Here is a 25437-nt window from a genome sequence, read left to right as displayed (position 1 = left end):
ACCTCCCGCCTGGGAGAAGAGACAGACCCCCACCTGGCTAGAACCTCCTTTCAGGTAGCTGTAGACAGTGATAAGACAACCCCAGGCCTCCCCCAGCCTCCATTTCTCCAGATTAAACAACCCCAGCTCCCTCAGCTGCTCCTCATAACAGCTGTGCTCCAGACCCATCTCCACCACCCTTCTCTGGACACATTCCAGCACCTCAAAGTCTTCCTTGCAGTGAGGAGCCCAGAACTGAACACAAGGTTTGACGTGATGAGTACAGCAGATGTAACGCACTATATAAATAATGAAAATTAGTATTTTAAATTCCAAGGCACAAGATTGAAAATAACCTGTACAGTTCTGAGAATGAGATAAGAATAAATTACATCCATGGATATTTCCAATGCATACAATAGACACATTTAGTTTAGCAACAATGAAAGTACTGAGGACAAAAGTTCCAAAACTACACCATGTAGGAAACAGTGTTACTACTTAAACCATTTGCAGCATGTTATGAGGGCAAAATGCCAATTATTATACACTATTAGTATGTCAAATATTAACATAATGTAAAATCTTACAAAAACTTTCCTTTCCTTTGAAATACTGGAATTAATAGGAAAATATTTTCACCTAAAATATATTCTCCTATGAATGCATAAAATTGCTTTATACAGCAATAAACTTCAACGAGGGAAAATTTATCATGCCAGCTGTAAAATTACTGCTCTTTCATTTGCACTACACCTGCCCATGACCAGAAGGGAGAGAAATAATCTGCACATTATAAAACCTCTCACTGTGCAGGACTTAGAAAAATATCAACTGCTGTAAGAAAGCTCATAAGTTTGGTCAGGTAACTAAAAAAGTTTTTAAGCAAATGAAGAGAATCTAGTGCTGAATTAAGTTATAATGAGCTGAGGCCTAGGGCACTTCCTGGGGATTGAGGAACTAGCAGAGAAGCAATGATGGCCTGAGGCACAGCTAAAGGCCAATAACCTCCAAACATATGTGAATACACTAGAAATTGCCCTGCATTTCTATTGTTAATGTTATTCACTGGAAGACCAAAAGCATACTCAAAGTTGAAACATATGCAAACATTTCTAAAATACATAGCATATACCAAATAAACTAGCCAAAATCAGAAAAAATAATTTATTAAAGATCTGTTGGCTATCAACTGATAAGTGAGAGCCACTCTTCAACAATAATTTTGTATCAGAATTGAATTAGTTGAGCAAGTTGTAAAACCATCACAGAAATCACAGTTAAAATATATATACATAACCAAATATTTGAAGACCAAGAGACAGCACAATCAAAAATATAATTGTGTGTATTTCATAAACTACACAAACTTCTAACTAAGTTTGTCTGCCACTTCTTTTGTTACTCTTTGCCCATGTATTACTTGAAATATAAATAAACTGAATACTCCATCTCCCTTATGCCTTGGAATAACTTTTCTTGAGTCTTACCATTGTTTAAAGAACTCAAAACCTCCTGGGAACTGACAGCTTACATGTTCGAAAGCTATAGTTCCAAGGCATTTTGTGCAGCCCATTACAGGCCATTTCAAAGGAGTCAGTCACTCTATTCAATTCCATGGACTTCTGTGGTGGATGCTAGCCTTGGCTGGCAGATTCCCACACAGACACCTGCTCTCCCCAAGAAAGCAAGGGGGAGAAACCAGGAAGAGCAGGAATGAGATAGTTTATGTGCCAAGCTACAGACAGGGAGGTCACTTACTACCTTATATTCTGAGCAAAACAGACGTGGATGAATGAATTAGTTCACTGGCAGTTACAATAAACAAGTACCTTCTCTCCCCCACTTTCCAGGCTGAACTTCACCCCAGACTCCTCTGACCCATTCAAGTGGGGCAGGGGGATGTGGGGAAGTGGTGGTTATAGGAGTTTTCTCTGTGATGCTCTTTGCATCTCACTCTTTTCCTCTGCTTCAGCACTGGGCCTTCATGGCAAACTGACTCACCAGGGTCCTGAAGTGAATTCACTGGAACCAGCCATGTCTGGCACAGGCAAACCCTGGCCTTTCCTCAGAGGTCACCTCTGCAGCTCTCCTGCTACCCAAGCCTTGCCACCCACACTCAGTACAGCCTTCTAACCCTTTTGAGCCTCAAGAACTTGGTCTGGTATGATTTCTACTGAAATGTAGTCACAAAAATTAAAATTGCTGTACAATTACAACTCAAAGACTTAACTTCAGAAGAAACAGCCTAATAGAAACTAAACCATGAAAGCCACTCAAATTTTAGTTTGAATTATTAAACTCATCATCAGAAAGGACACAGCTGATTTCCAGTAATGAATATTGCAAAATCCAGCTGATGAAGCATCATGCACACTGAACTATGCATGTACCAGAAGTCCCATTAGAGTAATTAGGGCTTAAAGAATTTTGTTTTACTTTGCACCACTTCAGGGATTTAAAGATAGCTTCAGAGCATCTACAGATTCAAATTAACAAAAAATCTTATTACTTAATATATTAATATTAAATTAATATGACTAACCCAACCTGATTTAGTCATACAATTTAGAAGAGTGATGTGATTTTCGGCAAACACACATAGATTTCATTCACCTACATTTCCTACCAATATCTTTACATTCTAGCCACAGAAGTCTTCAACTTGACTATCAATGTTCATATTCAACAGGGGGGAGAAAGGAAGAGGGATGATACTGGAACAATGTTTCAAAAGTGGTAAAAAATAAAACATTTGACAGAAAAATTACCTGATTATCATATCTGAGAGACTGTGTTCCAACCAAAAATCTTATTGCATCTGTTTCTGCTGTCTGAGGTGTTAAAGCTCGTGCCTAGGGAAGAAGAAAGCCATTAGAAAAGTACCATTAATAAAATCCATTAATTTCAGCAAAAATCTTGAAACGCGTATATCAATTGTCATTTTAAGCATTACATTCTTACAAACAGCAGGCCTTCCTGGCCTTTATGTCTATTTTCCTTAATACATTTCCTGTGCAATTTCTTGTTCTCGTGAGGATTGAGGAACACAGGTGCTAAATACATTACCTGATCATCATTATGACAGGGACAACATTAAACACAGCATCTCTTCCAAAATAATTTTCCTTTATCATATGAAAAAGCTCCATAGAACAGTGGAAAATTTTTAACTCTTGTTCAAAAACAATAAGATATCCAAGAAAGAGGCTGTTCTTACAGAAGTTCTCACACCACTCACATTGAATATGCGTGTGTAAAAATTTATTTTTTCTCACCATTAACCACCAAGTTTAGAAGCAAATCAAAAACCAAGCTTCCTCTTTTCCAGTGCAACCCATTAGAGATAAGAATTGTCTGAATGATGAGAGAAGTAATTTGTTATTTAGCTTTAAAACTTTTGTCATAATGTCATTTCTTTGTTGTATTATGTTAATGGCATTGCTAGAGTCTCTGCCTTGCTCCTTCAACTTACACAACCACAGTCTTGGAAGAAGCAAAAACAAAGCAGTTAAGGGCCATGGGAGACACTGATAAATAAAGCATAGCTTGAACTAAAACCACAATCACTAGTTGGCACTAGTGATTATTAGAGACTCTCCAGGATAATTTAGAGTAAATGGAAGGTAAACGAATACTCAAAGGCATTTTTAGCAACTATATATAGTGAGGAATATCTATTACTTCTCCATGGTGCAAAAGATACCCTTAATAATATTGTTTGATATTAATTTTTTATCTAAAAATAAATCTCTGCAATTCATATCCTACTTGGCATAAAATAGCTCAGATCTCTCTAGACACTAAGGCCAATATTGCAAACAAACACTTCTGAAGGATTCTGGTAACTGCTGAATGGCCCTTCTTACTGCCATCCTTTTGTGCAGCTTGTTAGCCTCTGGATTCAGGAACACTTCACTATCACTCCATTTGAAACTTCTTTTAAAATTTATATTAAAAAGATGCCTAAAAGCTTGGAAGGGAACATCTGGAATATATTAGATCCCAATATGAAAATTTAGAGCAATTTAATTCTAGAAAAGCAACTTAAAGATATTTGACTTTTCCTAAATAAAGTAAAGCTATGCAAGCCATTGTACGGCAATAACAATAAGAAAAAACTAATTTTTCAGAATCATCTCTGGACTTGCATAGAGCAGATACTTCTTTTCTGGTATCTGAAATGTGTCATTTAAACAGTGTAATGTTTTTTGTAAGATGAAGCTTAAAAAGTTTAAAAATGCAACAAGCTTAGTAAGGCATAGGCTAATAGCTTATACCTACACTTATAATATGTATACAGGGGGAAAAAAAGAACTAGAGAATATAATGAGTAGTTTGCATTCAAAATACTCAAACGCAGATCAAAGGTCAGTGTGAATCCATACCAATTTGCTTTACTTTCTTATTTATGCAGCACTCATCAACAACAAGGCTAGAGCATTGCTGATTGACAGACACAACTTAAGTCCACCAAGATGATTGCAGATAAGCTTTTGTCTTTAAAAGACCTTTGCAAGCATTTCTTTTCATTTAAAAGACCTGCTTTGAATTACTTTGAAAAAACACTAGAAATGAGCCAACAGCTATGTATCTCCTTCAAAGAAGCTTTGGTTGTCTCTATACATCACAGAGAAGTAGAGACCACCAGGATCTTTAATAAAACAAAGAAATAGAAGAGATTTCCAGCCCTTTCAAAGCTTTTCAAGTAGTTCTCATCAGGCTGCTTTTAAAAATGGATAAACTTTGGACACAAAGTGCCCAAAATAAAGTTGTGTAAATAAATAGTAACATTCACATAATCAGCTTCTCTAGCTCTTCCTTAAAATAATTTTCAATTTCACAGAAAAAAAAAATAAATTAAAAGGCATGAGAAAAAATACTTAGACACATCTCGCAAGAAGAAACACACTATCGTTTATTCCCTGACAAAAAACCCTGCAACATCCATACAAAGGATACAAAGTTCAAACTCATCAAGCCTTCATAAATCAGGAAGACTCTGATTCATAATAGCAATATCAGCACAACTGACTTTGACTTGTCTCCAGCACAAAAATATGTGCAATTTTGTCTACTCTCAGGTACTTTGAGAGAAAAAGAACTTCTTTCAACAGATGAAGATACCAAGTAATCCTTGTAATGAACAGTACAGCTGAATCTGGAGTGCTGTCAAGATCAAGGAAAGTGCCTTAAATTTGTCATCTTGTACTGTAACCTGTCAGAGCCAGCTGCAAATTGAACCTTTCATAAAGAATCCTGCCTTATGACTGCAACTTATAGATAGAAAATAAGCAAAAATAGTGTAGTAATATGAATGTTGATTCATCTAAACCAATGGAAATTATTATTTTTCTAAATCTGCACGCACAGAACACAGAAGTGTATATAGCCCAAAAAGAGTTTGCTCCCGGGTTTATGTGGAAAGGGACTTTTCACAAGGGCACATAGGGACAGGACAGGGAGAATGGCCTTAAGCTGAAGGAAGGCACAGAACAGGTTGCCCAGAGAGGCTGTCCCTGGAGTTCAAGACCCAGCTGGATGGAGCTCTGAATAACCTGGTCTTGTGGAACGTGTCCCTACCCATGGCAGGGAAGGGTTGGAACTGGAAGATCTTAAAGGTCTGTTCAAATCCAAACAGTTTTATGATTCTACCCAAGGTATTAAACTAATAATTACTAAAAAAACTGCCATGATGCTTAGAAAATAACCAGAATACACATCTGAAAGACACAAGCAGCAAGTAAACAAGTAATCCTTACACATGCTGTCAACATCCCACCTAACTGAGAATGCTAGACAATGCAATAATCTATGCAATTACATAATTTCATTTTTAAAGAAGGCCTAAGGCTAGGAGAAAAATATTAGTAAAGTTTAAAACATTGTGAACCATGAAGAACCTTCTGGCTACATATCCAAATTTCATATATATCAATAGCCCTACAAGGAAATGTACATAGTTTAAAGCAAGCAGTTTTACAAAACAGGGTAACAACTGAACTGCAAATCCACTACAATAAATAGACATGCAAAAGACATTTAAAACCCTAGAACACAAGCATAACATACAGCAGTACCAAGATAAAACAAAATAAACAACAATCATTGTAGCAGAATATGGGTACGACTGGGCATCTTGTCTATACCTACACTATGCTCAGCATGATGCTGGGCAAAGATCACCTTCTACCTTGCCCTTGACAATTTAGGCCATCTGCAGAATAATAAAAATCTTGAACAAAAGGAAATAGAGTCTATTGTACTTGACAACACCAAGAGATGATCCAGAAGAACACAATGACAAACCTCAAAAGGGTAAAGAAGGTTGGTTCAAAATAAGTGCATTATGGACTGCAGTGCACTGATTCTCTACACTTTGTTCATCATTTCTTCTGAAAAACTTCCACTCCTCAACATCTTTTGAAATACCACTCAAATGCACAGTTTTGGTTTGGTTTTTTGTTTGTTTGTTTTGTTAATTTGACTGTTCCTATTTAGAGCATTAACAAACAAAACAAACAAGCAAACAAAAAATAACTCATTCAATACATATGTTGTTGTGCTGATGCATTGCACTGGTTTGGTATTAACAAACAAGAAAACAAACAGACCTCAACATTTGAATATCTGTATTACATTTAATACAAACAAATAATATTCTGCAAACTAGGCATCATTTGAAATTCATACAATCAATCTGTACCAACAAACCGTGAACTTGCAACGCAAAATGTAAGGATACAGTATTTGTCTTGCAATTCCTAAATCTGAATCTAAAGTTACTTGACCATCTGTTTATGCTGAAAACCAGGACTAGTGTACTGTTACTTGGGGTGAGGAACTGGATTTGCTAATGTCTCATTCTGGAGTTGGATTACAAACTCCCTGTTCCCCCAGACAAGCCCCAGGCTGCTAATGTCATGAATGTTATTTCTGCCTTCTGGCATTTTCAATCTTCAAGTAAGCCTACTTTGATTTTCACCTAGGTAAGACAGCCTTGTTACTCCCACCACAGTAGGAGACTCTCTCAGTGACTCTAATAAGCTGCAGTGACTATCAGTGAAAAGGTTGGCAGCACACATGCCCAGCTAACCTTCAATGCTCTCAGACAGCTGCTTTCCCTGAGTCTTTCACAGCATAAGAATTCCCACCACTGACATATTTAGTGCATTGACCCTATCCTAAAAATCGACAGATTCTGTGTACCCTCACAGCAATGAATGCAATCTGCACACAAAGACCTGCACAGCACCATCATCCTCATAAAATTCATTGGTCATGAAGGTGACATTCATCAGGTAAAAGTTCCTTCAAGTTCACCTAAATGTGTCTTTAAATTGTCGTTAACCTGTACCATACCTAACATTAGGAAGATCCTATAATTGCTTAAGGGTCCTAAAAAAATACTTTCCAACTGTTCCACTTCATGCATTATGAAGATCTTTAGGGGATTAGTTAAGAGAACTTTGCCACTTAGCTACTTTTGTTCCTCTAGTAACACTTGCAACCACGAAGGTTTAAAATATACAGGATTGACACTCACGAGGCAAGTAATCTTAGAGAAGAAAGAGAACTGACACAAAAGCTAGGAATTTCAGTAAGACATTATTATGCAGTTTCCTAAACTGATTCAGTTTTCAAAGTTAATCTTCCAAATACATTGCTAAAGCTGAACCAAAAGTATTAAGTATGTTCTGCTTAGCCACTCTCTCTGAACCCATAGAAGACCACAAAAGCTTCCCCCAGGGAAGAGAACACCACTGCAAATAGGAGCTACAGGCTCTATACTCCCATACCAGGAACAGAGCCGACTCTGAAAGCCAGCACAGCTTTCCCTGGGTAGCTCACAAGTGACACACATTTTCCAGGGAAGACCCCTTGTACCACTTCTAGTAAATCTACACCTGACCTTTACTTCATCACAGGTAAGTCAGCTGAGCTAATCTCAATGAATATTGATGACAATAGGTCACAGACTTCTACAATCTATTTCTGTTGGTATTTTGCTTTAAGTTTCTTACTCTAATAAAACACATTTGGCTTTAGGAAAAGTAAGTTTCATCTTATTCTCACAAGCAGGCAAGTCCTAAAAATAAAATGCCTGTTCAGATTCATAAAACCTGCTAACAACTAACAGACAACACAAAATGGGCCAAGTATTGCTTATCCAAGAAGCACAATGACCACAACGCAGAACACTGACTCTATCAAAGCGTCAGGGCACTTCTTTCAAGCCTGCTTCAGACAGACACTATCTCAGGGTGCTGCTGGAGCTGCTTGTGAGCAGTACAGTCCTGTGCTCAGCCAGGCAGCTTTCTGCTGTCCTTGCCTCCTGCTCATTGTCCTTCTCCCTCCCATGTCTATGTACTTTTGACATGCAATATACAGTAGGAGCATTCAGCTTAGTGTTGTGGTATCCCCAAAATCCATTAAATATGCCAAATGTGCTCCAAAATAATCACTATCTGGCATAAGTCATGTTTCTCCTCCTTCATCTCATGACGCTGGCTGGCTTCTGCATGCTTTTAAACAAGCAATATGTAGGCTTGAGTCAAATGCCTATCCCAGAAAGCACCTCTCCCCACTGCACATTTCCAGAGCTATAAATGTTATTCAGTCAACCCTAAACTAAGGCAAACACAGTATTTTGTGATGTTCAGTGGTGCTTTCACGCCTGCTCAAAATGGCACTGTTTAAACCCTCAAGAAAAACATGGGGAACATTGTGACCCCCTGAAAATGAAAGCCAATTCATCATGGAGTAGACATGCCATATATTTTAGGTTAGACAGTAAAGCCTAGGTCAACTCTACATGGGACAACAACAACATAATCAGACAAAAATCAGTACTTAGTGATATTCCTGGGACCTCGTGCATCACCTTCTTATAACTGAGGATTATTTTTACCAATATTCCTTTTAGAAGAACCACCTTGGTATTGAAATGTTCTGCAGCTGCTGCTGTTGCTTTGTATTCATCATCATGAGGCACAGTCGCATCACTCACTACCTTAACTCAAGCAGTATCTTATATTTTCATTCACCACCCACTGTAATCCTCTCATTTTCACTGCAGCCAGACAATCAGAGCAACTGTCTTTTTAAAAGTCACAAAAAGAGTCATACACCCTAAAATTCACGCATAATTTAGATGTCTTTACATTGTTCATAAGACTCACAGACACACCCTGGAGATTAAAAAAGAAAAACCTATATTTTTTCATTCCTCTTAGTTACCTTATGTATGCCAATACACCAGAGCACATTCTGCACATGGAAATGAACAGAAACTATGCAGAAATTATTTTAATTTTAAGTTAAAATGGTGGATATCACCTAGGAGGAATCATCTTTATTTTCCTATAAACATGGTCACATTAGATTAGATGAAAAGCACATCTAGACGACTACACTTTCTACATCAGTGGTCAAATATGGACTTTTACTGACTGCTGGAACCCAAGCATAGGAAGCAAAGCCAAAATTTTTAAAACTTGGCTGAAAAATTAGTCTGAAGAGATGCCTTCAGACGAAAAGAAGTAATTGTGATGATACAGCTAAACATAATTATCTAGCAACACAGAAGAAACTATGCTTAAAAACAAAAAAAATATCTTTCTTATTAGACATGGAGATGGAAGCTGCAAAAACCAGATCAGTTTTAGGTGTAAGTTTCTATATTAGTGTCTCCATTTTCAAAAAGCACAGAGATGCAATTTGTTTTCAAGCCACACTGGAAGTTAATGGCAATCAGCAACAGAGCCTTCATCTCTATGGTCCCTTTCTGACTTATGCACAAATCACCTCTTCTTTCCTCACCCTCTCCCTAAGTGATCTATATCAACAATATTTTCCTTTTATTACAACCACTTTATTCATCCATTTGCTTTAGCCTCCTGCCAGACAACTCCAACATACTTCACAGGAGAGAAGTCTGTGGGAGATATACGATATGGGAGGAGGCAGGATACACAGATCCATGGAGGTTCCAGAGAAAACAGCCTAGCTTGCCTTAATTCCTGGAAGATAGATTATATGTGACTTACTAGAAATGGATTTTATCAAGTACAGGATATATATTCTCTTCTGCAAAAGGTATTTAAGTTTCATAAATTTTGAAATACAAGTCACAGCCATTTCAAGCCAATTAGCAAACACTATCATGAAAAACAGACAGCATACTATCAGACTTCATCAGATTTCAGTAGATTTAACATTTAATGCAGATGAATAGTACGTAGTAGTGCCTATACAAGAGGAAAACCAAACAAATACAAAATCTGCTAATGAAATCTATTGGTACAGTCAGGACTACAGAGCATGCTACACACCATGCAGCACATTTGTTACAAAGAACCTTTGTGTGTTACTTTTAACTAACACTTTAGCAACGGTGTCAAAAGAAAATAAAAGTGCATGTGTAGATATTTCTATTAGTACATCTACTGTAGAGTGAATTGCTTTGTTAGGAAGTGCTGGTCTTCTGCAGGTATCACTGCTACAATGGCTAGTGATGATAAACCAGCCGCTGCCAAAGACAACGCATAAATACCTAAGTAAAGCCCTTATGTGGGGGAGAATGAATTGGGGGCGTCTCTCTGCTTTCCCAGAGCTTCCAGAACCATCATTAAACACAACACCTGGGTTCCTCTAAGAAGATGATCAGTAAGTTTCTAAGAAACAGTTCCATTTCCTTACAGCCATAAAATACTGATGTGATGGCCAGATTCTTCCCATGGGACAAATGCACATACACAGACCTTACAGGGACGTCCCACAGAATTCTCGTAGACTTACGGTAGGGTATAACCAACTAAAATTCGTAATTTACTGTTAACAGTTTCATGCTCTCTCCTCAGGAAAGCAATTTTTAACCTTTTTTTTTTTTTTTTTTTTTTTTTCTTCTGACAAGGCAGAATCAATGATGCCTTTGACAGCACTTTCGTACCACTCCATCGGCGAAGCCTCTTCCAGAGGCGGAGCAGGGAGCGCTGAGCGGGCAGGAGCCTCCCAGGGGAAGGAGCCTGGCCGGGCCCCGCACCCGCCCTGCAAACAGCGCGTTTTGGAGCGGGGAACGACTCCCGGCAGCTGTGCAGCCACCCTTAAGCACCCCAAGGCGGTGCCAAAAGCCACCATAACCCGGCGGTGCCCGTGGTGCCCCGGGTCCCAACTCGGGGGAGGAGGCCGGTCTCCCCCGGGCGGGCTCTGCTCTGCCCCACGACACACACCCGACCCAGCGGCCAGCGCCTCTGCGGAGACAGGACCGCCACCTGCCAACCTTCCCTTAACCTCCTCCCCTCTCGCTCACCTGGAACTCCAGCCCGTAAATCACCGGCGCGTCGTCCTCCATCGCGACCCCCCCAGCCCAGCCAGGTAACCTCCGTCGCGTCCGATGCTTTTTGGCCCTCGGCGCTGCCTGTCGTCGACCGCTTCCGGGAGCTGCGCGTGCGCAGCCCCGCCCGGCCCGGCCCGGGCGCAGGCGCAGTGTCAGGAGAGCGGCGGCGGACGCGGCGGCGGCGGCGCGGAGGTGACGAGATAGGAGGGAATGGGACGGGACGGAACGGGATGGAGTGGAACAGAGTGGAGTGGTCGCGCGGCCTTGGGGGCGTCCGGGTGGCCACTGGGGTGGCCTTGAGGTTGTGCCAGGAGCCGGCCGTGAGGGAGGCCGGGCCCACCCCTGCCGCGGGGTGTCCGGGCCGGAGGCAGTGCCGAGCCCGGCCCGAGGCTGCCGAGGCTCGCAAGCGGCGCTGCCGCCGCGGAGCGCTCCTCCTGCTTAGCCGACCCGTGCTCGGCAGCTGCGCTGGTGATGTCTGTGAGCCCACGCTTCCCTTTGCTGAAACCGGGACCTAGCGGGTCTCTGCGATCAGGAAAGCCAATATTGAGTCTCTGGAACAGGTTGCCCGGGGAAGCTGGGGAGGTCCCATACCTAGAGGAGTTCAAGGCCAGTTTGTATGGGGCTTTGAGCAACCTGGTCTAGTGGAAGGTGCTCCTGCCCATGGTAGGGGGTTTGGAATTAGATGATCTTGTAAGGTCTCCTTCCAAACCAAACCATACGATTCTGTGATGCTGTTTTATGTGTGTTTAGTGGGAGGTATTTAGTCTTCAATCTCAATAGTTTTACGACTTGCAGAAAAGATAGAGAAAATGTTTTCAGAATTTATTCTGTAATTGGAAATTAAATGAAAAATGTCAAAGGGAAGATATGAAATAATGAAATGGCTATGTTTTTAAAGCAAGAATTTCACTATTTGTATTATAGTTAGGAGTTTAACTGACACCTGAGCAATATACAAGTAATAAAACTAATTCTTGTTTTGGTGGGGGCTTCTCCTTTTTCAGTTATTATGGAGAATAATGAAAGCAAGGCTAAGGATCCAAAGAGCACCACAGATGAAGAGGAGAGCAGAGACGTAGTTCAGCAGAAAACTCAGGAGGAAGTTCTCTTTCATGAGGAAACCATTGATCTTGGTGGAGATGAATTTGAGTCTGAAGGGAATGATACTGTATCAGAGGATTCAAATAATTTTGTAGATAAACTTAATGAGCAAATGATGGAGAGTGTCATTATTTCAGATTCTCCAAACAATAGTGAAGATGACACAGGTGAACTTGGTTGTCTTCGGGAAATTGTAGACCAAATGGAAGCTAAAGATAATCAAAAAACACAAACAGAAGTGGATAAAGATGAGTTTTTGAGTAATGAGAGTGAAACTGAACATGAAGAAACCCCTAAAGACATTTCTGAGATTGGAACGGATGATCAGGCATCTTTAAAGGAAGAATCAATTCAGGAAGCAGTGAAGGAGGAACCAAAGTTGGGAAACAACGTTCCTGTTGAAACAAAACCAAATAATACTGATGAAAGCACACCTGAGGACCAAATATTGTCACCTAGTAGTACCAAACCATCTTCTGAGGCTGAGCCCATTCCTGTGTGCACCATCTTCAGCCAAGCAAACAATGCTAGTTCTCAGCCACAGTTGTTCCTACCTGATGGTTTTGAGCCTCAGATGGTGAAATCTCCCAGTTTTAGTAGTATAATAGAGACTCCAGTGAAGTCTAATCCACAGATGGTTCAACCAAGTCCTAGTCTAAGCAAGTTCTTTGGTGACACTGTTAACACTAATACTTTAGCTTCTGATTTTTTTGATTCATTTACCACATCCAGTTTTATTTCTGTTAGTAATCCCAATGCAAGCTCTTCAGTTTCAGAACAAATGTCCTCTCTTTCTAATAGTGGAGATAGTTCTTCACCCAACCCTATTTTCCCTGTGCAAAATGGGAGACCTGAAACAGGTGGTCCCTCAGCATCTCTAGAAATAACTCAATCCCCCAAGCCATTCTCACAAATCCAAGCTGTTTTTGCTGGGAGTGATGACCCGTTTGCCACAGCCTTAAACATGAGTGAACTAGATCGAAGAAATGATGCCTGGATTCCTAGTGAGGAGACAAGAAATGTTCTCATTTCAGTTGCCACACAACAGTACAGCACCGTGTTCATAGATAAAGAGAATCTCACCATGCCTGGATTAAAATTTGATAATATCCAGGTAAGAGTCTATTACTCTGTCTTCCTCTATAATTATATTTTAGAAATACTGCAGTAGAGTTGTCCAATAATCTGTATATCATAGTGCTTCATATTGTTACTTATGGTCACCTTGTGTGTATTACTTCAGTCCTAATTAGAAAATGCAATGATGCTGCTGCCTTGTCCAGGAAGAGGCTAAAACCAGATCTCATTTATTCATTGTGACATTTGTTTTCTGCATTGAAAACCAGTGTTGACAGTTTGCGTAGAAGCTAAAGCTGTTTGTATTTTTAAGTACTTTTTTTCTGAGTAAGTAAGATAATACATTTGGAATATATACATAACGTCTAAGCTGTGCTACAGAGTCTAAGAGCAAACAGATTTTGGTTTTTTTAATTTCCTGTTGCAATTGAGTGGGAAATAAATTCAGTCATATTCACAGTGGTCTCAATAATGTTAATTTAACACTGACAGAAATGGCATCATTTCAGTCTTCCCTAAGTGATGGAAAGGTATAACCTCTAAGAAGGATTGAGTGCTGAAGCAAGCTGCTGGGAAGGGAAAACTCCAGGATTAAAAGAAAAAGACTAGAGGAGATTGCAAAGCAAACAACATAGTAGTGAAAAGTAATTTTTTGTCATCTATCAGTTTCTAACAGGTGAGAAGGCATAAAGCATTTTTTTCGGAATTTGGGAAATTTTACTCACATGTATTCAGGATTTCTCATTAAGTGCTTTTCTCCTGGCTACTCAGTCAGGCTAACCATCATAATGTTTTGTTTTTTTTCTTGAAACAGGCTAATCCTACTGTTTGATGTCTGTGCCTCTGGATAATAGAATTGTTGTGTAGATGGATGGTGTTGAGGGTTTGGATACTTTAATCCTTAATTATGCATAACAAAGACCATCAGTCAATAGTCAAATACAAGCAGAGAACAGTCTGCAGTAACTTCCTAATCTGCAGGAGCTATCAGAATAGTTTCTGGAGTGAATCAGGTCCAGACTTATAGATGAATTATCTGAAAAATCTTGGGTTTCTGTCGCAAGCTATAAATACTAATTTAACATAAGCCACACTGCTGCTGCTGCTTCTTGGGTTTGCTTTATCTTAAAACATTAGTTTGTTATCACAGAGCCAAATAATTAGCATAAAAGAAAACATTGTAACAGGAAGCTATTCCTCCTCCAGTTGTGCCCAAAATATCCTTTAGACCTTGGTGAGTTATTCCAGTGTGTACTCTTTCTTTCCTCTGACAGCTAATCAGTAAGACAGATGGAGCAATCCCTTCTGCAATATCCAAGGATGATGATCTCCTTTTTGCAAGCTTCCTTTTCTACAGTAGTTCCCTTTCACCTTCCTCAGCCCAGTCAGGGATTAAATGCTCATTTCTGCTGATGATTCCCTAAATCTGGGCATGTGCAAATATGCAGCTCTACCCTTTAGTTCGTAATTGATGAGAAGATGTTTGACAATGTCCATTTCTACGTAAGACCTGATGTAAAGTCATCAGTGGTGTTAAAGGAAATTTTACTGCTTTTTTCATTGTTTTTAATTTATAAGAGTCTCCTAGACATGCCCACAGCGACAAGATTTGAAGTGCTTTATTTTTAGAAGACTTTTCTCACTTTCAGTTAGTGCTTTTCTCTGGCCTGAGTGCATGCTTGGACTGGTTTGACATCCCCTAGTTTGGTGTCATTGTTCCATAGTATTGCAAATTGCATATTTACCTGAAACTGTAATTGTAGAGTGCTTGATATGTCAACTGAAACCTTGTGGGAGGTAAGTTTTCAATGTTAAAGCACCTTCCAACAAGGGTCATTACAGCTTTGCTATGAGTAGTTTGCTGATGCTGAGTGTTAATGCAAGATGTTAAACCAGGCTGCGTGCAGTGGACAGAGAAGCTGGTTGATGCATTTGCAGTGCGTGAACTCCAATTGTGCTTCAGGGAAGGACTGAAATTTCACATGATGTATTGATGAGCTTGAGACTGTATTATTTTTTGCCCTGCTTGCTCAGAAAGGATATAGTAAGCCAAGTCTTACGTTGATAAATCACACCAAAAAAATAGTGAATGATTTTTATTTCAGCTGCATGGTGCTTTTTGACAATCATTTTAAATCCATTGTTTTTTAAACTTCTCTTGGGGTGTGCATGGTAAGGATTGTCTGTACCAGTGTTCTCCATGTGTAGGAACAAATCAGAGTGCTGCTTTTTATGCTCTTTCCATTATGCTTTTTTTTCATGAGTTGCTGTCTTCTGCCATTGGCCTTTGTTTTCTTACACTCATTTTTACTATTTCCTACACCATAGGACTCTTGGATCCAAAGTACTGTTAGGGAGAATTAAAAATTCTTCTGTGTTTATGTAATTTTGCACATGCTTTCTTTTCTTAATTCTTTGAGCTCTTCTGTCAGAGAGGCAGATATGTTGTTTATGCATAGGGTAAGTGACATCATTAGAGGTAAAAAATTTCTGTGTAGTGAAACAGTAGTTCTCATTCCTTAAGAAACTAGACAGAAAACATAAATATATTTTCCATCACTGTCCGTGGGGAAAGTTGCAACACTGCCAGTTGTCTTTGAAATAGCTAAGCTCTGCAGTTGTATGGAGCTCACTCTCTTTTTAGACAAAAAGCTACTGAGCTCCGATAGCCCAGTTTGTCTGACTGATACCTGCAGCTAGTTCTTTTAAAAAAGCACTTGTTGAAGGATTTCTGTTTGCTTTATGATTTATCAAAGTTTATTTTCTGTGGATATTTAAGGCTAGCTTACTATGTGCATGTTTATCTTTGATCAGTAGATTGCACCTTTCAGTGTTAACATACATTACAAAAACCTGTAAAACTTTCTGGTTTTTCTGGTTTTTATAAGGTGTTTGAGAAGTATTTTATAAGATCTGTGAATGATGATAGTGTAAGAAGCAGATAAACCCGAATGTGTCAATGCTAACTGAAGCCTATACATGGAAAAAAAAGCCATAGCAAATTATGTGGAGTAAATATAGAAGTTTTCATTTCAATGCTGTGTATACATGTGCAGTTACATTTATTTCACACGTACTGGAAAATATGTATTTCTCTGGAGGAGAGAACTCTTTTGATCAGATTTAATTCTACATTTTATTTTGCTGAAATAATACTTTAAATAGTCTTGTTATCCGTTTTCTTTTTCTGTTCCATGAACACCAAGGGAGATGCAGTAAAAGACCTAATGCTTCGCTTCTTGGGGGAGCAGGCTGCAGTGAAGAGACAAGTTTTAAATGCCAACTCTGTAGAGCAGTCATTTGTAGGCTTGAAACAGCTAATTGTAAGTAACAATTATCATATAATATATATTTAATATTGTGTTTCTCTCAAGATAATTGGGAGCTACTGACTGAGGAGGAACTGGGAAAAAAAATCTGTGCATTAGTCTATTTTTGATCCTTCTATAGTACTAGCCAAAGTACAGTAGTCTTTAATGGGAATGACACTGGGGTTTAAATATTTGGGTTTAAATCACATAGTAAACATTTCTTACATGCAAAAGATACAAAAACTTATTTTAAGTGACTGTTTTTATGTAATACAAATGGTTGCAAAACAGATTTTAATAATGTTTTTGTTTGCCCGTTTATGTTATGTTTTCACCTCAGTATTTACAAAAAGACATAAAAGTTGTAAATGGCAAGGCAAAGTAGTGTGATAATTGCTCCTGCCTATTTTTTTACTTCAGTGCAGAAAACTAAAGCAAATTGCTTCCAGAAAAAAGCTTAACTTAATCCTTTCATTAATGTAAATATTTCTGTTCTGAAAATAGTTGTATCTAGCAGCATTGTATACCTTGCCTTGTTCCTTTAACCATTGTGTTCCTGTATAAAATACATCACTATTGCATGACTGAGCCTTGCTGACTCTGATGACATAACAAGATATTTTGAATTTATTTTATTTTTGAAAAATTTGGTAAAAAAATTACTGAGGAAAAGTAGTGAGGAATTACCAGGACAGGCTGTATTTGGTATTTAACATCTTTGAATTTAATTGTGTGACCTTATATGTAAAGCTCCAAAAGACATGACTTTTTTGTCATGTTAGGATCTCTTAGGAGTTCTCAGCAAGCACTGTTAAAGGAATTCAGAGGTAATTTTAGAAACTCAACATGAAAAAACAGATTGTGATCTCCATCCTAGACACATGTTTTTCTGTTTATCTCAATGTTTTGCTTGACTTCAGAGGGGAAGAAAAAACTTATGCAAAAGTCTTGTATCCATCAGCATCTTAAGTAGGAAAAGCTTTTTTCACATTTACTTTCCATCGTCCGGAAGAGAATTTTTGATGTGTGTGAAATGCTTTTCTATGTAGCCTGGCAGCAGTGTCTATGCAAGCTGCTCTATGCTGCAGACTATCTTGTACCTTAATTATGATGCTGCTGCTGATACTGTTTTTGCTTTGAGTGTGCTCTTAAGCTTCAGAAGAGTAGTGCTAAAGCTTTTAGGCCCAAGGCAGTAAAGCTAGGAAGCTGTCTGCAGCTGTAGGATTTTTTGTTGCTTATGGCAGTTATGGTTACTTATGGGTTTTGGTTTTTGTTTTTTTACTTGCCTTATTTAGAAGGGTGGGATTTTTTTATAAAATAGAATCCATTAGCATAGAAGTCAGAATGTTCTTTGATTTTCAAGGCTTTCAATCATTAGCTGTTGGTTGGGTTGAATATGCTAAATAACTTTTTCAGTTTCATTTGTAGAACTCATTTCTTTTTATGATGAGAATTAGTTGTTTATTTCTTGTTCCCTTGCAAACATTGCATTTCATCTTAAAGTCTAAATGTGGAAAATTTATTTCTCACTGACTATAGTTTTTAAAGGGATTTCAGACTTAAAAACATTGAAATCCTGTGCTAGATGATACTAACCAAAAAAGATACTTACTTTTTACATACATAATAGACCAGAATGACATATAATAAGTACTCTGTTACTAGTCACAACTTTTAATTTGTTTATGAGTGAATTCCTGGACAAATATACTCAGTGAATAAGTCTTTTAACACAAGGGACAACTTTCAGGCAATATTTATATTAAGATCTATTTAAAAACTAGTGAATATTGGGAATATTGCTGTGAAGTTTCTGTAAAGATTTATTTCCTTAGCTGTTTATTTGGTATCCTTTTGTACTACACATGAACATGAAATTTTTTTGTCAGCCAATTCAATCCCTTGCAGCAACTTAGAAGAGTGTATTTTTAATGTGTCTGCAGTGCAGAAGAGAAATGCTTAGAATTAGGATGAATTTCATCTTCAGATTGATACCTATTACTTAGGTGTTTACATGTGAGTTGTTGTCTGAGCTCTTAAGTCAATAGGGACGTAATAATACCATCCCTGAATTTACATGGTTTTCCATCTAAAAGTCCCAACAATTATCACATGCTGTAGGAAGACACTAGGGACAGCTGAAACCAAAAGTGAATGTTTATTCCTATTATGAAGAATTTTGTTAGGATAAAATTCTCAGATAATCTTCTGTAAACTCTATTGTATTATGGGGACAATAAAAAAGGAAAAAAATCAGTATTCTATGTCTCTCTGCTTCAGAGGAAACTGCTTCCATAGAGTCTGGTTACTGTTTTAATCCTGTGTGGATAGAAAAATACACCAGTGTACCAAATCTTCAAACCACAGGTCTTCAGCTGCAATTTTGAAGATTCTCTATTCTACCATATGATTAATTCTGTTAGCTTATTTGGCTGTTTTAATAAATACAGATACATTGCTTCTACTTTCAAGGGCTATTTCGAAGTTCATTCCTTTGGAGGTTGTTAATCAAAAGCATTCTAATCAGTCCTCCCTCAAAATATTTTTCCTAATCAAAGCTGAAGTTGTTTACAATAATTTAAATGTTTTGGTCTTATGCTGCTTTTTAAGTAATTTTTCTTTTCCTTAATATTTGCTTCTTCTCCCCTGCTACTTTGTATGAGTAGACAGCCATGGCGTTTCCACTTCTCAAGATTTTCTTTTTGAAGGAATGAATAACCCTTCTCTACTCATCTTGTCATGGATGCCTTCATAATCATCTTTGGATCTCTTCTCAGACTCTGTCCCAGTTGAAGCTAAAGTCTTACCCCTGCTCAGAACTCAGCACATGACATTGTAAATTACATGACTTGCCTTGTGTTATACCTTTTCTGTTGTTCTGATACTGGAAATCTTCTGACCCCCGTGTAGTGCTGCATTCCTTACATATTGAAAGTACCACCTCCTAGGTTACACCTCCAAATGAACATACCACCTCTTCTAACCAGAGCCACAAAGGAATACCTTATATTGGACTGTTTCCAGCATGCATTCGCAAACAGTACCTTCTCACATTCCTGTAAAAGTAAGAAACATTTAAGTAAAAGCACTTTTGTGGGTAAGATGCAGTTGGTGCTTGCAGCAAAGAATGCTGGAGACTGATGTCCTTTTTGGGGCGTCATAGCGCAGTCTGCAAAAGCTTCCTCAAGTACAACTAATTGTCAAAAAACAAAATTTATCAAGAAAATGGTAAACTGGACTTCCAGAGGTGCACCTTTTCTGATGAAATCACCAACAGTAGCATCATGTCTAAGATGAATAGTTTTTCACTAGGAACAGAACTGAAGTTGTTAAAACTTCGCTAACAAAATAGTTCAGCATCAGTTTGGTCTCTAGATTATTTGAATGAGATTTTTGCTGGTAAGCCAAAGAGGGTTTATTGAACAGCTGTACTTCCACATTTTCTGTTTCTTCTGTGGGATGGGCAGCAGTGAATTGCAAATGCTCTACTGGTAGCAAAACGTGGAGGGGGGTGTAGGTGAATTAGTTTTACAACTTAGGGGCTTTAAAGAGATGTGGGACTGCTGGAGCAGTTTTGTGCAATAATTCTATAATAACTTGTTAATAGAGTTATACATCTGTATTGGATAAGTTTTTGTATTTTTTAACTGAAAACTGAAAATCTGGGTTTTCAATTTCTAAAAAGTTTTCTCAATCTGGCATAGGAACATGCATTTACATCTAGAGCAAATAAATGTAAACAAGATCTTCTTGTCACAGTGTTGCTTTGTTTTACAGTAGCAAATACAAGGTGCAAGCTGGAATTATATTAGTTCTTGTTATTCCATATTTTAGGCTCATTTTTTACCCTCATTTGAACACATAGCACAGTCTTGCTTACCAGAAACCCTTCTGATTTTTTCAGTTGTAAGATGCCTGCAAGCCAAAGGAAAATTCAGTGTTTCGTAGTTACCGTACTTTAAAAAAGACTGTTGTATCTTGCCACTATACATATATAATGTTTCCTCTAAATATGGAATTATTTCTTCAAGCTGCTAGACCAAGAAAGGGTTACTAGCTGCATTTTCTTAACTGATGTGTAAGTGCTCTACCAATGTAATTTACAGGGGAGAAGCATGTCATAGCTAGTGGAGGAGGACATTTTAATCACTTTAATGGTGTTACATGTAGAGTTAATGACTCCCTTTGAGCCTATTTTTAAAAAGTGGTATATTGTTACTTTTGCACATGATTAATATTGTGCTTTTGCATATATTTTCAAATATAACACATCTGGATATAGTGGTATAACATGCATATTCCCTTTAATAACTTAGAAATTATCTTTACAAATAGGGGAGGGGATTGTTCTTTTGTTTCTAAATCAGTGAACAATTTCCTACATTTTAATATCTGATTTGAGAGAAGGTGGGAGTAGCACAAACTGTAAAGTGTGAAGAGGTTGCATTTCTGTACTAAGAAACAACTATTTATTGGATAAAATGTCAGTGGTTTTCCTGAGAGACTGAATAATGTTATAAATTGTCTTTGTGTATCAGAGGAGTTCCCTTTTCATCATTGGGCACATTTTCTGTAGATTTCCAGTTTGCGTGCCTCTCTTTGCTTGACAGAATTACACTTGAAATCTGTTTTACTATGCAGTTTCCCTGTCTGTATATAAACCTCCCCCAGGATTTCTGGGCTTTTTTGAAAAACAGAGAAGTTCTGTGAGGAATGATGCATTGTCTGTTGGGTTGCTGCTCTGCTTGGCCTAGCTTTGATGTGTGTATAGCAGTCAGTACTGAGATGGTTTGGATTTTTGGTTATGTATACGGCTTTAAAAAAAACAATCCTTTTGCTAGATCAACATCTAGTCTAAAAGTTTTTTAAAAGTACAGAAATCCTGCAAGCTAGTGACTTTGATTAAGAGAACAACAGCTCCATACTTTTGGGGGGAGTGGAAAGATGGGACTAACATCATGTTTTCACACAATTAGAGCTAGACAGCCATATCTTGATCATGACAGAATAGTTGTTTTTGCCTTTAAGAATACTCTTCAGTATTCCTTATGCTGTATCTGAAGTTGTAGTAACCATATTTGCTTTGGGTCTCTACTTACAACTTACAAACAAAATTGAGGTATAAGGATCCTGGATTTTTAGAACTGTGTGATTGGAGACCATAGGAAGCACAAAAATGACCTGCAAGGTTTTGACAGATGTTTGAAGTGGATAAAGATTTCTGGTAGACTGGCAACTCTTAAGTCTGGTACAATTTACCTGAGACAATAATGTGTCCAGTTATTGTCAAATTAAGTTGTAATGCCAGCAGCCTTCTATTAAGCTTCCACAGAGAATTATGCTCCGTGACCAGCAGGCAGCTCTAATTTTAAAATCATTGCAAATACTGTGTTTCATTTTCTGGCAAGGACTGTTTTCACAATAATTCTCAGACTTGTTTCTCTTGGCTGTCTTGTTCAATTAAATATTTTTTGTTCCTGCCTGAAGTAGAATTTAAAAGATTGTAGCAACTAAGTTGGTCATAAATGATCCATTATTATTTTTTATCCTTACTCTCATTTGGGAAGAAAAGTTCAGCAGCTTTAGAGTCTGTGTTTGCTCCTGTTCTAAGGATAATAAGAATTTAGTTTTTCTCTCCAGAAGAGGAATGAATTTCAGGTAATCCATGTCAGTATCTTTCTGCTTTTCTAAGCTGATAGAGGTAGATGTTGAAGGATGTTATAATGCATTATCAATTCCTGCTCTTCTATAAGGAGTGAAGATGGCTCAGACTCTGCCTTGCTGTTTCATGGTCTTGCTGTCAGCCAACTTTTGCATTTCCAGTGGAACTCAACTTTACCTGGCATTTCAAAATGCATAGAGAGAGGTGAGGTGGTTAGTGCGTGGTGATCTCTATGGTGGCCTGTTTGCAGCCCATGTGGCTGCAGAATAGGAGGCCAAAATAGGGAAACTTCAGTTGTTACTACTGGTTTTTCAATGTGACTGCTGTATCAACCCGTTTTCTAAAACATTGGAGAGAAATTAATAAATTACTAATTCAAGATTAGTATCTGTACTTTGCAAACGCTAATAGAAGTGTATTTTATTCCTTTACATTACATCGGACAACATTATTATTTTCTATTGCAGTTACATTTTTTAATGTATTATGAAGCTATTTGAAAAAAAATATTATTTTCAGGAATAGCATATATATAGACTTCAGAACAGCCTGCTGGATACATGTGTCTTTAAAAACTCCTCTGTATAATAGAAAAGTATGATAGCTTAGAATCTGTGAAGCATTAATCTGTGTTTTAAGTTTTTTGTTTGTTGCATTAGATTACACAAAGCAGAAACATCAGGGTATTTCTGTTGAAAAACTGATGAACAGTGTGAGACAGTTTGATTTGTCTAACTAGGAATGTTTTTCTTCTATGAATAAAAAAATAAAGATTATTTTGAAATTAGTCATGCAGTGGAAATACAGATGTTTGTTTTATAGGTGAAACAGTTGTTATTGTTCTGAATTTTTCATTTATGCATTGTATTCTTCCTTGTTCTTTGTTTTTGATTAATAGGAATTTTGTGTTCTGGACAATGCTAAAAGTTTCTTTTCATTAAGTGAACTGTACTAGGGGTTATAATCTGAAGTCAGTGAGATAAGAATGGGTGTTGAATACTTTATGATCGTAGAGTAACTTGGATATTATTGATAATACATGGCTAGCATTTTTTTTCTCTCAAAATTGTGACTGTTATAGTATATTAATTTATATAATCAGACATTATATAATTTTAAGTTTAGAATTCCATGTGTATTCTTTTGTTTTAGTGATCTGTAATATTAATCCTTGATTTCCCTTTTTGCCTAATTAGATGTGCAGCTGTGACAAATGGCATTCTGCTTCTCCCTGGCCAGCTCTCCTGACCTTGTCATTATTACTGATGGGTGCATGTCGCTGCTGCAGGCAAAATAAGCAGTTGTGCATTTTAGGGACTTTATGATTTTGCTACTTATTCTGTTCTTCTTCCCAGAGCAGTAAAAACTGGAGGGCAGCAGTTGATTTGTGTGGGCGGCTTCTAACTGCACATGGTCAAGGCTATAAAAAAAGTGGACTGCCTGCTAGCCATACAACAGATTCTCTACAGGTATGTTTAAAGGTATACCCTTGTCACTTTTTTCCCAACAATATTCATTGTGGCTTTTTTTTTAAAGTGATCAAACTCCTTTTCGTAATGGTAACACAGACACTGAGGTTATTTAAGTATTATTGCAAGTCTGTTTTTCTGTTTGTTTATGTAAAGTAGGCCTTTATTTAAATCAAGCAGTTTTTTAAAGAAAATACAATCTCAATTCCATGATTTAAGAGGTTTTTGCACTAGTAAAATGGAATATATTGCTGCTTTGAAAGACTCACTCTGCTAAAGTTCATGCAACTATCTAGATTGTGGTAAGATTCAACATGTTAGAAATGTGTTTCATGTTGCTTAAAAGATAAGAATCCACATTAATAAAATATTGGAAGTGATTCTGATTTGACCAGATGAAAACTCATGTTTTTGACCCTAGTGATTATAAAGCTCATGGAGTTTCAGCAAAAGATTTTTAAGAATTCCATAAAGTTGGAAAAGCAGTTAAAATACCAGATTGATAATTTGTACATGCCAACTCATTTCAAAGAGAGGTGTTCTAATTTTGAAGAAGTTTAGTTTTTAAACTTCATCTTCAAAATCTTAGTACCTTTACAAACAAACATCGGTCCTCTGAGGTTTTTTTAATGATTTGATAAGAAGTACTATGTAAAAGTAAATATAAATCCTGATTCTTTTCAGTAATAGAGAAATTCTTTACTCAGCTTTTATCAAAAGAAGTTGAAAAGTTGAAATTGTACTGGATATGGCTCTTGATTGAAGCTAATAACAGGCCTTGTCTTTCCCTTTTTTTATATGTATTGATTTTTAGCTGTGGTTTGTGAGACTAGCACTGCTGGTAAAACTGAATCTGTTCCAAAATGCAGAAATGGAATTTGAACCGTTTGGAAATTTAGACCAGCCTGATCTTTATTATGAATATTACCCTAACGTATACCCTGGACGTAAAGGTAAAACACTTGATTTATTAAATGCTTTTATTTTTTTTAGGTTTTTATCAGTCATTATAAAATATTGGTTGGATTCAGAAGTTTTTTAAGCCTAAAGCATTGGAGAGCTTTGGATTATGTTGGTTTTGGTTTGTTTTTCCCCAGAAGGGTATGATTGATTAGTACATTAAAGTATTGCTTGGATTATGGAGAATAAGAAATCACAACAGGTAAAGCAGTATAAGTAGGCAGAGTATTTCATTATGCTACTGTAGAGGAATGTTTTTAACAAGTAAATACAATGTTTTAGTTCTGTGATACTGAAATTAAAAACTACCAAACTTGAATAGTTCATTTTACTCAAAAACAGACTTGAAAGATGATCAGAGAGTTTGTGGAAACAGACTCTATAATTTTTTTCCTCTTCAGTTCATCCAGGTAGTATCACGATGCTATTTTTAACCCTTGCATGCCTATACGCTACTGCAGGTGCTATTTCCTGATTTCTAGGATTAAAAGAAAAAAAACTAAATGTAGAATTAAGTTAGGAATTCTCCTTAATTGAAAC

At 37.5% G+C, this 25437-nt stretch overlaps 2 protein-coding genes across 4 annotated transcripts in view; one reads left to right on the top strand and one right to left on the bottom strand.

Annotated features, from left to right (window-relative positions):
* EIPR1 (EARP complex and GARP complex interacting protein 1) overlaps positions 1-11401 on the bottom strand; it is a 74920-nt gene extending 63519 nt beyond the window's left edge. Inside the window, exons 1-2 of one of the 2 annotated variants that reach the window (XM_062489720.1) lie at positions 11291-11401; positions 2751-2834 (exon numbers count right to left, since the gene is read on the bottom strand). In XM_062489720.1, coding sequence (XP_062345704.1) covers positions 2751-2834; positions 11291-11332 — 126 coding nt within the window. In that variant the 5' untranslated portion in view covers positions 11333-11401. The remainder of the gene's footprint in view (positions 1-2750; positions 2835-11290) is intronic. The other variant, XM_062489719.1, reaches the window with a different exon arrangement.
* Positions 11402-12157: 756 nt separating this feature from the next.
* TRAPPC12 (trafficking protein particle complex subunit 12) overlaps positions 12158-25437 on the top strand; it is a 49042-nt gene continuing 35762 nt past the window's right edge. Inside the window, exons 1-5 of one of the 2 annotated variants that reach the window (XM_062489718.1) lie at positions 12158-12656; positions 12687-13532; positions 16702-16818; positions 23824-23937; positions 24752-24890. In XM_062489718.1, coding sequence (XP_062345702.1) covers positions 12327-12656; positions 12687-13532; positions 16702-16818; positions 23824-23937; positions 24752-24890 — 1546 coding nt within the window. In that variant the 5' untranslated portion in view covers positions 12158-12326. Of the gene's footprint in view, positions 13533-16701; positions 16819-23823; positions 23938-24751; positions 24891-25437 lie in introns of both variants that reach the window. The other variant, XM_062489717.1, reaches the window with a different exon arrangement.

Source organism: Cinclus cinclus, chromosome 3 (genome assembly GCF_963662255.1).
Source record: "Cinclus cinclus chromosome 3, bCinCin1.1, whole genome shotgun sequence".
Taxonomy (NCBI): domain Eukaryota; kingdom Metazoa; phylum Chordata; class Aves; order Passeriformes; family Cinclidae; genus Cinclus; species Cinclus cinclus.
Note: the sequence above shows the minus strand (reverse complement) of the source record. Positions and strands in the feature narration are given on the sequence as shown.